The 15,944-nt window shown below is 41.9% G+C and overlaps 1 protein-coding gene across 1 annotated transcript; it reads right to left on the bottom strand.

Moving 5' to 3' along the window:
- Positions 1–328: 328 nt before the first annotated feature.
- Positions 329–10,485, bottom strand: slc1a8b (solute carrier family 1 member 8b; the record flags this gene model as incomplete). The annotated part of the gene is made up of 11 exons (XM_079232380.1): positions 9,707–10,485; positions 9,031–9,110; positions 8,429–8,644; positions 4,531–4,573; positions 4,208–4,421; positions 3,082–3,181; positions 2,236–2,469; positions 1,944–2,138; positions 1,704–1,838; positions 1,464–1,614; positions 329–475 (listed from the first exon to the last, which is right to left on the bottom strand). Exons 1-11 carry the CDS (start codon positions 9,872–9,874, stop codon positions 329–331), a joined length of 1,683 nt encoding a protein of 560 aa, XP_079088506.1. The 5' UTR covers positions 9,875–10,485.
- Positions 10,486–15,944: the final 5,459 nt, after the last annotated feature.

The following is a 15,944-nucleotide window of genomic DNA, read 5'->3' on the forward strand; positions in this document are numbered from 1 at the left end:
ACTGTCTGTTTTAAAATGTACATGTGAAACTTAATGCATTTCCTCCCAGTCAGAACCGAATGGAAACATACAACATGTCAAGCATCAAATATCAAGTTTTTTTTTGTTTTCAGCATGGCACAGGCAAAATCCAGTGAAGCCGCGTAACCCTGACAACACAATGTTCTCAAACTTTGGTTTCATTTAGAACAGAAACTTAGCAGGTATTTAACCAAACTGGACTTTGTTTTTTTCAGGCCTCAGATGATGGACCCTTTTTGATCCAAAGGGGTGAATCTGTGTGCGTTAGAAGGCAGTATCCCTTGATGTGTATTCCATAAAAAGTGTCTCACACTTGGCAGAGGTTGTAGCAGGCCAAAGGTCTCTCCAGCACGTTTTCTCCGTCCACCTCAAACACGTAATCGCACCGGTGTGCGATCAGAGGAGCGTCGGACATCGCCACGCTCTGATTGCCGAAGGAGATAACGGTGTCTCTCTGAAGGGAATAAGTCACCAACAGTACAGTCAGTAAAGACGGGGAAAGTAGTCCTCAAAGGTTTGTTTTTTCTAGAAATACTTCACAAAAATGTATAAAACGACTGTACAATTTAATACAATGAGTAACACAAATGTCTCCTATAATTAGCAGTAGTAGCGACAGCCAATTGTAATTTTAACGTGTTATTACTGTTTAGATCAGATGATATAAAAAGTACAGACTAAAGCGGTGCTACAATTTGTTGATGTTAATGTTTAAAAAGCCAAACATGCACAAACTAATTCACCAACAAAAAATAACCAAATGACAAAAATACGGGGATGATCATGTAGGAGTTATACATGGTTTAAAAATGGTATCTAAAGTGACCAGAATATATATATAAAAAAGTAAGAAGAGTATACTAAATGGTTACTTAAAAAAAAAAAAAAATCATTAAAGTCAAGTTTTCAAGGGCCATGACTTATTCAAAAGTCATGAAAACATATTTTCCGCCATGAGATCTTACATGAACAGCTACAATACAAAATGTTTCAATTTCTGCATTTGTGTTTTTGTCGTTGTTTTTCTCAAAAGGGAAGATATTTAACAGTTGTGGCGTTGTCTGCTCATGTTGTCCAAACCTCTGGTTTTTATCTGTGCTATTGCCATCACTTTGGTTCGCACCATCGTCAGGTCTTAGCTTTTCGATATTATTATATTATATTATATATATTATGACCAAATACCCGCTAGAATAACAGGCGTCGGCTATATAAATAATGGCTGAACTAAGATGGTGAACACGGTAAACATGATACCTGCTGGCATGTTGGCATGGTTAGTCTTAACTTTGCTGCCTCATAGAGCTGCTGGTATCCAAAATACCCCAAATGTATCTTTGATGGTTTCTCCATATATATATACGATAGAGTAATATTTAAGATTTTGAAGGGGTTTCAAATGTGACCGTGCACTTAAACCTCAACAATTATTGTCTTCTCACCCGGTTGGGGCCACCTCCGTTGTCGGCTTCAGATGGAGTATGCGCTGCAGCTGGAGTGTCAGCCTTCTCAAAGTCCTTCCTACATAAATGAGCCATAATCCCAGCAGCTAAGGCATCGCCAAGAACATTGATCATTGTCCGGAACCGATCACTGACAATGAGAGGGACGAAAATACTTTACACATTGACCTGAGAGCCACTCGTGCTCTACATAGTACGATCATTTGTGTCGTGACTCACAGGACCCAATCGATGGCCACGATCAGGGAGATGTCAGCGGGCGGCAGGCCCACTGAGGTCAGGACAATAACCATGGTAACCAGACCGGCTTGAGGTATCCCAGCTGCCCCGATGCTGGCCGCCGTTGCCGTTATACTGAGGAGAGCAGAGCCCGGGCGTTAGAGATGTAAAACAAATTGGTCCTCAAGACAAAATAAATTAATCATGTGGAAGGTGAACGAGCTCTGTGATTAGTCTCACCTAATGGTGACCAGCTGGCCAAAGTCCAAGTCATACTCATTCACTTGAGCGATAAAGATGGCCGCCACTGCCTCGTACAGGGCCGTCCCGTCCATGTTGATGGTGGCGCCCACTGGCAGCACGAAGCGGGCGATCTGCCGGTCCACGCCACAGTTCTCCAGGAGACACTTCATGGTGATGGGCAACGTGGCTGAGCTGAAAGGGAGAGAGAACGAGAGGAACCGGTCGGGTCAGGGTACTCCCAGGCCCATATGTGTTTAATATTTATATTATTATATATGTATCCTCTTACCTTGATGACGTGGCCAGTGCAATGACAAGAGCCTGCAGCAGCCCTCGGATGTAGGGGAAGGGGTTTTTGCGTGTGAAGAAGTAATAGAAGAGAGGCAGCAGGATGAGGCCGTGCACAAACAGACCAGACAGCACTGTGATGAAGTACATGCCCAGCTTCTCTCCCAGGTGGGCCGGGTCGTGCATATCCAGGATCTTCCCTGCCACGAGGAACACAATGCCGAAGGGGAAGTACCTGCGCGGAAGGGGAGAAGATCATTAATTTATTGCACGCGAAACCTTTTCAGCATAACCTTGAGCTTACGACGCCCTGCACAAATAAAACCTTTGATATTTTGTGAGGGTAAAAGCCATGTCCACAAAGGAAGGGTTTCAGAGTTCGGTTGACCTGCCTTCAACCCCGTCCAACGCCTGAGGAATTAATTGGCTCACGACCGTGAGCCTCGTCTGGCCTTTTCCCCCCACCATCAGTGCCAGACCTCGCTAATGCTCTCGAGGCTGAATGGGAGAAAATCCCTGCAGCCATGCTCCGGGAGCTCGGAGGCTGTTACACCAGAAGATTAACGTGGACACACGTGGGAGTAATGTTCAGCTGTATAAACACTTTTGGCCATAAAATGTACCAGACTATCCAAACTAAATGTATTTGTACTTTCAGTTATTCGGCCCTAATTTATCTCTTTGCTGAATTCCCTTAAATGTAATCCAGCCGACTCATCAGCTCCCATAAGGATGGAGCTGTGTGGGATTTATTTTTACATGTAATCTCTCTGTCGTGTGAACTGTGCGTCGTCTGTGACACATTTGGTCTATTTGCGAAAGTGTGTGTGTGAGGATGCGACCTTACCACATAGCAGTGTTAATAATCTTCATGACACACTCGTTGATGCACTGGCACACGTTGACCAACGGCGCTCCACGCTCTCCCATTTTACCCAGCAGCAGGCCTGGGGACAAACGGTACCATCAAACGTGAGTTTGTGAGGTCTTACAAGTCACCTCTAATAAAGGGTTTATGATTACATCACTAATGGTAAATAACGGCTACTTTTTACTTATTTTATATATCTGCTGTCACTATGTACTTTCCAGATTAAGATTTTATATCACAAATCCCTCAATAAAAGAGAAGGCCGAACGAAGTAAAATTATTCAATGTTTCACTCCACATACAAGAGTATCATCTGACTACAGTGTTTTTTTTTAATTGTGTGCACACTTGTCTGCACACTAATAGTTGCCCAATAATTGTGAACACACAGATATTCTCCTAAGAAAGTAAAAACATCACTTTTACTGTCTCAAACATTTAAGGTTTATAACATGTTGGATTAACCGAGAGCACTGTAGTTGTTCAATAATCCAATTAATCCTCAAAAAAACTATTTTCCTAATAATTGTGCAGTGTATTTATTTTATTACCACATTATGTATTTATCAAATTTCAATTCTTTTCTCCCTTGTTTTTGTTGAAAAATCCAATTATTAGTTATGTGTGTGTTAATATGCCTGACTTGAGCCTTAAATTAGTTCTTGTATCATGATCAATAAATGTCTTTGTGAGGGAGGGGATCTGTACTGCATTCATAATTTTCATGCTGTTAGCATCGTTAACTGCAAGCCGGGGCCATGTTGAGAGCCGTGTGGAGGCAATGATATGCTCTAAATATCGAAAGTAGCACCTCAAAGTTCTTCTGTTCTTTCACTAAAGTAAAGAACAAATGATTAAATAATACGCTTGTTTTCTACAAAATGTTCAATTGAAGTTGGCTCATTTTTCTGATTAAAAGAGACAAAAAGTGTTTTAAACAAAGAAAAATTTGATGATTTATAATTAATCTAATAACATAATCAAAAAATCCATTACTTAACTTCCTATTAGAAAACAGTACCATAATAATTATACTCCAATAAACAAGGCTTGTCGTTTTGAGATGTTTTCTGTGATACAATGAGCTGTGTGACTCTCTCACCCATGGTGGCCGAGAAGATGACGATTCCCAGTACGTTCATGCCCTTACTGGTACTGGGGACAATCTTATACTTGACGTCGGGAGAAGGCGTGATCTCCAGGAAGACCGGATGACCCAGTTGAGGGTTGTGGTAGTCGGGCATGACGTACACATAGTTGGCTTGAGACTCTTTTACATCAGCGTTCTGTACAATAGGTACCAGGTCTGTTCGGTACTGGAGTTGGATGAAAAAGAACAACCATCAGAGGTTTGTTCATATGTGTACATATTTTTATTTTATTATTTTGCAATCCTTTGCAAGTTTCCTCCTTTTGTCCACTAACCTGCTGGAACGTTGCTTCGATTAGATTTGACGGGATCATGTTCCTATGAAAGACAATATAAATCACATGTCTGTACATACTTATTTTTCAATAGGGTGGTGTCTTATATTTTTCAGGACTTTTGTAACTGTTTTGATTTCTGGTGCTGTACTTAAGTACAAAGTAAGTACTTGTGCGTCATTGAATATTTCAATTTCACGCCACTATTTTTTAACTTCTACTCCACTTCATTGAAGAAGAAACGTTGACTTCACTACTTTCATTTGTTTTTTGTTGTTACTATTTACTTTACAAAGACTGTACATGAACAAATTGATTGTCTTATAACATTAATCACATTACAATGAATTGTTATAAATCAAACCACACCACTGCATATGGAATAGGGACTATTTGAGCAGCAGTAAAATATATATTAATGCATCAGTAATATCATTTAAAATATCAATTTCAATTGCCATTTATCTGCATGGACTATACTTAAAATACATTTTGCATGTATTTTTTGCATACATACCATTTTCAAAGCAGATATTTCTTATGTCAAAATGATACTTTTAATCAAGTAAATGAGCTGAATAATTCATAACGTAAAATTAAAAAGCCATGTCTCTAATAATTGGCTGGCCCCCAAATACAGTCCAGGGGGAAAAAACTAAAAGAGTGGATAGACTCTGGAGCCACAAAACGTGCATAGCGATGGCCGAAGAGCAAAACCTCCGATCTGAAAAAATCACTTTTTTGAGAATACAAAAAAGTGTTGTTTTCTTAAATAATGCTATTTGTTAAGGATACCCAATACATAATATAAAATACAAAAATACAAAAAAGAAAAATACATAGCGTGGAGATAGGAGGTTTTCCTCCCACTTTTCATTTTGCAGATAGGAGGTTTTGCAGGTTTTGTTTTTGCACACAACAGGTACTATAAAAGAAGAAAAAACTGACCAGACACTTATCGAACAGAGGGAATCATAAATAATACACGCACACACACACACACACACACACACACACACACACACACACACACACACACACACACACACACACACTTCAACATACTGCTTGTAATATGCCAGCAGCAGCTGGTCCCAGGGGGTATTTATATCACGTCCTGAAATATCCAGTGCCATGCATATGGATGGGAAGAGACTCTAGGACGACTGGTTGTTCAGCTGCAGGCTGCTCCTAGTTAGATTTTAGGAAGTTTTTCTGTTGCCAGTTTGCACAGAAAGTATATAAAGGCCAAACACCTCGGGTTACAGGATCAATGCAGTCAGTATTATGTCTGCAATGCCAGTTAAAGGAAGCATGTCACTAAAAATGTAGAGCTGATGTTTCACAGATGGATGTGAACAACAAGATGCATTTAAACGACTACATTTAAGGTCATGGAGATGTGTTGGCTTCTGTATGTGAATGTTCAGGAAGTGTTTGCACATGATTTAAAATATCACTCTTAATAGACTTTGCCCCGGCATTACAGCCCGACTGGTCTTGGGCTTTGGTGGCTGATATTGCTATTTGAAAGTTTAAAAAGCCTGGTAATATATCAGCAAATATACATTTTTAATGTAAGAAAAAACACACACAACCTTTTTGGTAAGAGTCCTTTTTAGTTATTAAATACAAATATCTACTTATAAGTTGAATCAGGTGGACAAACTAATGGAAATACACTCTAAACTTGAGCTGAAAAGATGTTGATTTAATTCAATCCATGGAAAATGACCTGTCAGCAATTTTGATAATAGGTTTATCAATTATTATTTTTTTAAGCAACATGGGAACCACTTATCCCAGAGTTGCTGCTTTACTCTGTTTTTGTATTTGTATTATTGTCAATTGAATATCTGTGTATCTGTGTTGTTTGGGATGTTGGTCAACTTGGACTTGGAACAAAAAGATTAACTACAAAAACTATTTGCAGACCGGTATGGAATAAAACATGATCGTTTGTTACAGCCCTATTCTAAACTAGTCCAGACATATGTTTTGTCATTTCTGTGCTGCAATTTATTGGTGCTGATCAGCCAACATGTATTGCCCTGGCTCTCCCCAACACCAACCCCTCTGAAGTATGGTCACTATTTCCTTCTTAGAAGTAATAAAATGATTTCATGATCATGAAAATGTCAATTAGAGTAGTTGTTTGGTGTCGGCTAATATCAACAAAGTAAACACCACGGGAATCACCAGGGGACGCATGCTCACACAGAGAGGCCTTCACATGCCGTGTGAGGTGCTCGGGGACACTGTGTACTGTGCAGCATACGTCAATGCCACTGAACCCACGAAGCAAGCTCATCAAATACGTAAGAGGACCCGAAGGTACAGCTGACCTTTGGCTCACGGAGACGCAGCTCACTTATAATAATCAGGTTTAGGAAAGGAGGTATTAGAGGATCTCTGACATGGAAGGTCCTGCGGTAAGCCTGCACACACACACACACACACACACACACACACACACACACACACACACACGCAAATTGAAGTCTCCATCGTACACAGAGTAATGCTGCACAAGGACCTTCTGAGAAAGTGAAGGCTTAACAGATCACAATTACATGTCTTCCTATTTTTAGCCGACCTGCTGCATAAGAGTGAGACTGCAAAAGTCTTACGAGCACATTTCTTTCCTTTTCTAACGCTGACACAAAGGTATACGTTCTGATTGACGTTATCATATGTAATAGTTGATTTAAATATGCTGCAATTTTGTGTCTTTTATTATATTTTGGGGGATTTTACTTAATGTCACAACATCAGAAAGCTTTACTCGTTGACAATTTCCTGATTTCTGATTTCCTATTGTGTTTCGTCACCCTCATCCTGGAAAATCTGGAATCTCCTGAAAAGCCAGTTCTTACAAGCTTTAAAACGGTTTTTTTCTTCATCATACTTGAATGTGGGAAAAATAGCAGAGACCCCATATATGTTATTATGTCTTCTTATGGTTTCTAATGGGAAATCCGCTTCGGAACACAAAAGCGAAATTTTTTAAATCTGTTTAGGTTGAGTAAGAACGCCTGATTTGGTTGCTTGTTTACTTGAATGCTGTGTGGTCCTACAAGATGCTCTTATGAAATGCTAAAGCGGAAGATCGTCTTAACGTCGACTGAAAGAAGCAATGAACTTCTTACTTTTTAGTTTGTCTGTTGGTCCAACACTTTGCTCCAGTGAAATATCTCAACAATTATTCAATATATATTCATGGTCCCCAGGGGACGAATCCTATTGTCTTTGATGATCTCCTGACCTTTCTTCAAACTCATTGTGTGTATCATGGTCCTTTTTCTCTGTTTACGTTGTCATTGCAAAGCGTGTTAACCCGCCAACATCAGCATTTAGCTCAAAGCACTAGCGCAGAGGCGCCAGCATGGCTAAACTCTTGTTCATCCTGGAAAGAGGAATTAGAGTGAATCATGTCTGAGGTCGGGTACAGATGGGAGTGTTTGAAATCACACACCAACAAACTATTCATACTAAGTATGAAGTAAAATCGAGTGTGTAGTGCGTTCACACTGCATAGCATGTGGATATTGTGTACGCTAGGAAATACCTGGATGTATACTACATTAGCAAGCATTTCTAGATATGAGACGTGAGCTTACTGCCCCACAATGCATTGCGTCTGGGTGAGCCAGGTTAAAAGCGGTCACTTTATTAGATTTGTATAGGTTTTAAAAGATGGTAATGTGTCACTTTATTCAGTTTTAACATGTTTCCAGGGGAGAAAGTAACCATTTAGATTCCCAACGTGATGTATTTATTTACTTTTGGGAATTTTGCTGCAATCATTTTCACAGATGTGATGCTTTGAAGGCATATTTCAGTGTAAACAGTCAGCCGATTAAATCCTTCTTAACCTTTTGTGTCTGTTGGCATTTACCTGATGAGGTCCAGCAGAGCGTCAGCGGAGGTCATAACAGGCCCTGAACTTGAGTGGTGGCCATCTTTCTCTGAGCCCGTCCCCGGATGGATGATGAGCACCAGCACGATGCCAACGATGACAGCGATGAAGGTCGTCCACAGGTAGTAGGTAATCGTCAGGACTCCCAGTCGACCGCTTGCCTTTGTGTCCATGGCGGACAGGCCTGACATGAGACTGGATGGGAGAACAAAAGGTGTCCTGAATAATTCTGGTTTAAACTGTGAAATCCTCTTTTTACTAATTTCCAAACAATGTAACCTTTAAACCTTTGACAATGGAGCTTCAGATGCAACATATTTTACAAATATTGCTCAATAAAACAATCAGTGTACGTAAAAGGAATTCCAGGTGAAGGGATGCAACAAATATACATAAATACTGTGCATTGGAAGTTTTGTGTGATTGATGCTTAATCTAAAAATGCTTATTTATATATTGCCGAAGTGATGCATTTCATAAGTCTTCAGGGAAGGGAATATTGTGACTGCTCATAAATAAACATTGCCGCTGTTTACTGTTATATTTGAGTATGGACCCACACAGGTGAGGACTTTTCTTACCTGGAGGTGATGAGCGGCAGAATCAACATCTTCAACATCCTCATTAGCAGCTCTCCGGGGAAGGAGAAGTAGATCTTAGCCTGTGTGAGAGAGTAACACCTGAAGCAAACCTTATTTCTAGTGGAGTAAGGACCAAATTACTCTTGCTTCACATTGAAAAATCCAACACAAAGAAAGCTATTTCATCCACTACGTCCACCAGCTGGTCGACAACCATGTCTGTCTGACGTTTGATGCTGAGAATGTGCAGAGAGTGTTTAAAGTGCTTTTACATTGTTTTGTTTTTTGTTTCTGCAACAGAAAACGATGAGCTCAAAGCGAAAAATGCTTTAAAAATAAATAAAGCTGAGAGCAGCTGCAGGGTCGGGGGATTCCTCTCTATGGGTTCTTTCTTCTGGAGCTCAAGTGATCCAATGTTAACATAGAATTATTAATTTATAGCAACTTGAACTATTTCATCACTTCTGACACATCTGCTAACCCCTCTGCTTCCTGGTTATACCTGATCCTCTGCTTATCTTTGCTTCCATTACATAAGCGACTTTAATAACGGCACAGACTGGCCTTTACTTCACATCCTGATTATTGACTTGATTTGCCCAAAGTGTTGCAACTCCCAACACATTCTATCAAGGTAATAATGTAAACATTTCTTTGTTTTGTCCCCCATCCGTACCTGCGTGGACAGGTTGAGCGACCTCAGGCCGAACCCGAGCACACAGCCCGTCACCACAGCAAAAACCGAGAGCGTCAGCAGACCATTCCTCTTGCAGTAGTCCTTCACGTACGCCCTGACTTTCCGCGAAACCATATTTTTCGTCAACTTCTTCAACCATTCCATCATGTTTGGGCCGTCTTCCAGCAGTCCTCCCCACTGCTCCCCCCTCCCCTGAGTGAATAGAGATATCCGAGCGATTGAGGTAGATCGGTTGGCCTATGTGTCCCACGGGAGCCGAGGTCGCTTCGTGGATCTGATCAAATATGGGTCCTGTCTCTCACTGAGGAACTCCAGACTGAGAGAGGAGACGTTGACTAACTGATTCCTAAGCATTGCCTAAAAGGATTATCCCTATCCCATGCTTCTCCACAGCCACCTGATCTAATCAAAGAGGCTCAGCACTGATTAGCTCCTCCTTTCATACCTCCAAGTTATCCCATTCATGAAACTGGTGCTTGCTCTTTGACCTCTCTGATTTGTATTTAGCGGGACAAAAACATCTTTTGATGCTGATTTGCTGAATCTGGTTTTGGGTTCATCTACTATTTTTGACCAAAATTATTAAAAAAAAATCTAAACAAAATTAAAACGTTTTTGTATTGTTTCTGGGATTCACTGATATAATTGTGGCTCTCGGAGAACATACAAATGGTGCATTTAGATTGTTTTTACTGTGAGTGAGTGAAGGAGTTGCACTAGGGGCAGGATAACCAGAGGTCAAAGGTAAGACACCAGCATCAGGCCTCAGTGTTTAGGAAACACCCTGACGCATCTTTTGATCTTACCATGAGGTGAGGCTCGTCTATTCTGGGATCAGGGGCCCAAACGTCACAACATTTTAATTGGCAAACAATGTCTTGTTGGCCAGGAGAAGTGGTCTCAAAGGAGCTTAAACCCTGCAGGTGGATGAGGTGAACATCTTTGCACTCTGTGATAAGACCAGTAATGCACTGTCACGCTATCAAGTTGTATGTTTCTGCTGTAATTACAGCAGAATCAAAGCTCTGAAAGGTAGAATCACATTTATTCATATACGGTTGTCGATAATAAACAACAGAAAAGTGGGACATCAGCGACATGACCGATAGAGCTGTGAACAGAAATCATGACATGCCATTGTAGCCGTTTCTACGTCTACTCTGGCTTGTTGTTTGCACGTCTTGTTAATTCTGCAGTCTGCTGCCGTCACAGCGGCCATGCTGACCTGGGATCAGATCCAAAGCTGACTGGCTCCCGTCCGAACAATGTCTGCCTACGTCACCTGTAACCAATCCAATAACACGTAATCCTCGTCTAACAATGCACACAGCAGGTTCAACGAATGGGACGGAAGGGACTCATGCGGTTAGAAACATTGGTGTGTTTCGTTTTTTTCTTTTTTCTACCTGCTAAATATTAAATACCATCATCATAGACACTTGATTATTTCAAAAAATAAACAAAAAAATCCCCCCAAATACCCGACTTTATAGCCCCCGACTCCACACACACTCGTTCAGACGTCTTTAAAGCGGCTGTAGTTTAAAAAATATATTTTATAATAACAAGATATAAAATGACAATGTAGCAATAGCAATTAACTAACAGAGAATCATCACATAATCTGCTGCAGGATGCATGAAAGTCTACAACTCTGTGCCTTTCCAATAATTATGAGGTGGAGATATTTAACTGAATTTGTGAAAAGAATGGACCCATAAGCACATACATCATGAGAATTGATCTTCTGGGACCTCTATGCGTATTTGAACCAAACTTCATTCAATCCATTTTGAGACATTTGCAGAGACAATGTAACAAATATTACTTTGTTTTTTATGTCGACTGACCTGTTCTGTGCTTTAAAATGTTGAAAAATAAAATTGTATATGCAATGTAATGTGGTGGCGGGGGACGGGGTTATGCTCAGGTGCAGAGGGAGAGAGGGGGGGAGCGATTCAGAGAACAGGTGCCGGGATGAGGGATAATCAGGTTCAGCTGGGGGCAATTGGTGTCTATGTCTCTCCCGGTTTAAAAACCAGCAGTAGCGAAGGAGGAGAAGAGGGCGACGCAGCTGATCGAAGAGGAGGAAGCCGGGGCGGCGACGGCGCGGACACGAGACCAGCAGGCAGGTGCGCCCAGGGGCGAGGCCGAGAGCGCACCAGACAATAAAGCTTATTACGAACCCCATCCCGAGTGTGTTGCCTTGTGTGCCGCCCAGAACTCACGGGGTAACGCAGAGTCGTTACATGTAATATTAAAGAATATATAATCAATAGTTTAATTTATTACATTTTCTCATTCTACTATTTTAATGTTCATTTCCTGTTCAACACAGATGTGATTTTATCGATAAATGCCACACGTCCTTTAAGTGTTCTGGAAAGTTCCTTATACAGCTTCATCCTTGATTTTAACTCATGAAGTCCCTATAGCCTAGTTTATGGTACTCTGCCAGGATGTGACCGATGTGACGCCGTCGTTGAGCATTTGAAGTTCTGCGTCGAGGGACCGCATTGATCTGCAATTAACCGCCATGCCGCCAGGGGGGTGTGGCTGTGTGGTTTCAGGGGTTATAGCCGAATTCCGGTCACAGTAAACAATGGCGACCAAGTTGGAGCAGCTGAATTTGGAGTTCATCAATATTGAAGAGCAAATGCTTGTATTGCAAATGTTGAAGCGCAGGCGATAGAGAAGACGTTTGCGGAGGTGGTCTGTATGACCACTAAACCGGTCAAGGCTGGGAAAAAGCAACTGCCGGAAATGACGTTCTGAGCGGACCAATCACAGCGCTTGCAGTCCGCGTCAACGCGACGCGTAGTAAAACCTAATTTATGGTTCTTCGTCAGGTCGACGCAGACCCCTACGCCGTAGCCTGACGTGCACCTCCAAAAAATCCTAACTACGCGTCGCGTTGACACGGACCGCAAGCGCTGTGATTGGTCCGCTCAGAACGTAATTTCCGGCAGTTGCTTTTTCCCAGCCTCGACCGGTTTAGTGGTCGTACAGACCACCTCCGCAAACGTCTTCTCTGTCGCCTGCGCTTCAACATTTGCAATATAAGCATATTAAAGCAAGCATCACGGAAGCTTGAGGGCATATGGCGTTCCAACGGTCTGGAGGAGTCCCGGTTGGTTTGGCGGGATAGTCTGAGAACATATAAGAAGGCCCTCCGTAATGCCAGAGGAGCCTACTACTCATCACTAATAGAGAAAAACATGAGCAACCCTAGCTTTTTCCTTAGCACTGTGGCCAGGCTGGCTGAGAGTCATAGCTCGGTGGATCCGTGTATTCCTATAGACCTCAGTAGTAATGACTTCATGAACTTCTTCAATGGTAAGATTCCGGCTATTAGAGACAGGATCGGTGATCTCCTGCCCTCGACGACTGCCTTGTTGTGTGTCTGGATGGATTTTTTTACCATCAACTTCGACCAACTGTCTTCAATGGTTTCTACTTCTAAATCGTCTACCTGTCTCCTGGACCCCGTTACGACTAAGCTGTTTAAGGAAGTTTTACCTTTAGTTAGTGCCTCTCTACTAGATATTATCAATGGGTCTTTACTAATGGGTCATGTACCACAGTCCTTTAAAGTAGCTGTAATTATACCTCCTTAAACCTTCTTAAAAAGCCCACTCTGGATCCAGAGGTGTTGGCTAACTACAGACCTATCTTTAACCTTCCCTTCCTCTCTAAGATACTGGAGAAGGTAGTCACAAACCAGTTGTGTGACTTTTTACATAACAATAGTTTATTTGAGAAGTTTCAGTCAGGATTTAGAAAGCATCATAGCACAGAGACAGCACTAGTGACAATTACTAATGATCTTCTAGTTGCATCAGATAGGGGACTTGTCTCTGTACTGGTCTTGTTTGACCTTAGTGCAGCGTTTGATACCAATGACCATGGCATCTTATTACAGAGACTAGACCAATTGATTGGTATTAAAGGTACAGCACTGAGCTGGTTTAAGTCATATTTATTTATCAGATTAATACAGTTTGTATTTGTAAACGATGAGACCTCGATGACCACTGCCGTTCGCCATGGAGTTCCACAGGGTTCTGTGCTTGGACCAATTTTATTCACCTTATATATGCTTCCTTTAGGCAATATTATCAGAAAACACTCCATAAACCTTCACTGTTATGTCGATGATACTCAACTATATCTGTCGATCAAGCCAGAAGAAACCCACCAGGTCGCCAAACTTCAAGCGTGTCTTAAAGACATCAAAACCTGGATGACCTGCAACTTCCTGCTGCTGAACTAGGACAAGACTGAAGTTATTTTGCTCAGACCAGAACACCTCAGAAATCAAGCATCTGATGATATGGATTCTCTGGATGGCATCGCTCTGGCATCTACCACCACTGTAAGGAATCTCTGAGTTATTTTTGACCAGGACCTGTCCTTTGGCTCTCACGTGAAACAGATCTCAAGGACCGCCTTTTTTCACCTACGGAACATCTCAAAGATTCGGCACATCCTGTCTCAACGCGATGCAGAAACATTGATTCATGCATTTGTTACCTCAAGACTGGATTACTGTAACTCCGTATTATCAGGCTGCTCTGGTAAGTCCCTTGGATCTCTCCAACTGATCCAGAATGCTGCAGCTCGTGTACTAACGAGGATGCGGAAGAGAGATCACATTACTCCTGTACTAGCTGCTCTCCACTGTCTTCCTGTAAGATCAAGAATCGTATTTAAAATCCTTCTCCTTACCTACAAAGCCTTAACTGGTGATGCACCATCATATCTTAAGGACCTTATAGTGCCATATTACCCCAAGAGAGCATTATGCTCACTGAATGCAGGGTTACTTGTGGTTCCCAGAGTGTTAAAAAGTAGGTTGGGGGCTAGAGCTTTCAGTTATCGGGCTCCTCTTCTGTGGAATCAGCTTCCACTTTCAGTCTGGGGGGCAGGCACGGTCACCTCATTTAAGAGTAGACTTAAGACTTTCCTCTTTAATAGCGCTTATAGTTAGGGCTGGCTCAGGTTTGCCCTGGTCCAGCCCCTAGATATGCTGCTATAGGCCTAAACTGCTGGGGGACATCTTAGGTACACTGAGCTCCTCCTCTCCTTCTCTTCCTCTTTCGCTCCTCCTCTCCTCTTCACCTCTTCTTTCACTCCTTCTGGATAAATGATTGTCTCTTCAATGCATATTACTAACTCTACTTTCTTTTTCCATGGATTCGTGGCTCCCTGGAACCAGGGGGGGGGACCCCGGTCCTCCCCCCTGGCCCTGCAACCATGCAACCATGGCCCTGCTGATGCAACTGGCCTGGAGCCGGTCCTGCCAGCTGCCATGGCCTTGCTTTCTCCTCCCACTGCCCCTGGGATGCCCCTTCTCTCTACCTCCTTCTGCTTAATGGATCGTGGCTATCTGGATCATGGACCATGCATACTACTCATTATATGAATAATTTCTGTCACATTCATTGAATGTGCTGTAACTCCGTTACGTTATTCATTCTAGCCACATGACATATATTGCTTCTGTCCATCCGGGGAGAAGGATCCTCCTCTGTTGCTCTCCTCTGGTTTCTTCCCCATTTTTTCCCTGTGAAAGGGTTTTTACTATCTTTATTGGAGAAGTTTTTCCTGATCCGATGTGAGGTCCCGGGATAGGGATGTCATGTGTACAGATTGTAAAGCCCTCCGAGGCAAACTTGTATTTGTAATGTTGGGCTAGATAAAATAAACTGAATTGAATTGAATTGAACTTTGAATGCTCAACGACGGAGAACCATAAACTAGGTTTTAGGATTTTTTGGAGGTGCACGTCAGGCTACGGCGTAGGGGTCTGCGTCAACGGCGTAGCTACGGCGTAGTTACGCTGTCGACCTGACGGAGAACCATAAATTAAACTACTGAACATCTTGGTGGGTCATGTGACAGGGTTATGTGATTTTATGTTCCCATAACAACCTTTCCAAGATGGCTGATCTAGGTTGAGATAGATCTGAAGGAAATGCTAAATGTAAAAAGCTTGTTTTTCGTTGTTAAAGGTAAGATTTACCCGTTTAAGAATTTTAATGCTTAATTAACATGTCCTTTAATGTATTGAACCTGCTGTGAGCACATTTCTTGAAGAAACTGATATAAAACAAATCAGATAAAAAATCGTTGTGACACATACGTCACATCGGGAATTTAACCTAAAGATTTCACAAAGAACCCAGTGTGACATGCATGCACAATACGAAAAACA

This window comes from Taurulus bubalis (genome assembly GCF_910589615.1).
Source record: "Taurulus bubalis genome assembly, chromosome: 1".
Taxonomy (NCBI): domain Eukaryota; kingdom Metazoa; phylum Chordata; class Actinopteri; order Perciformes; family Cottidae; genus Taurulus; species Taurulus bubalis.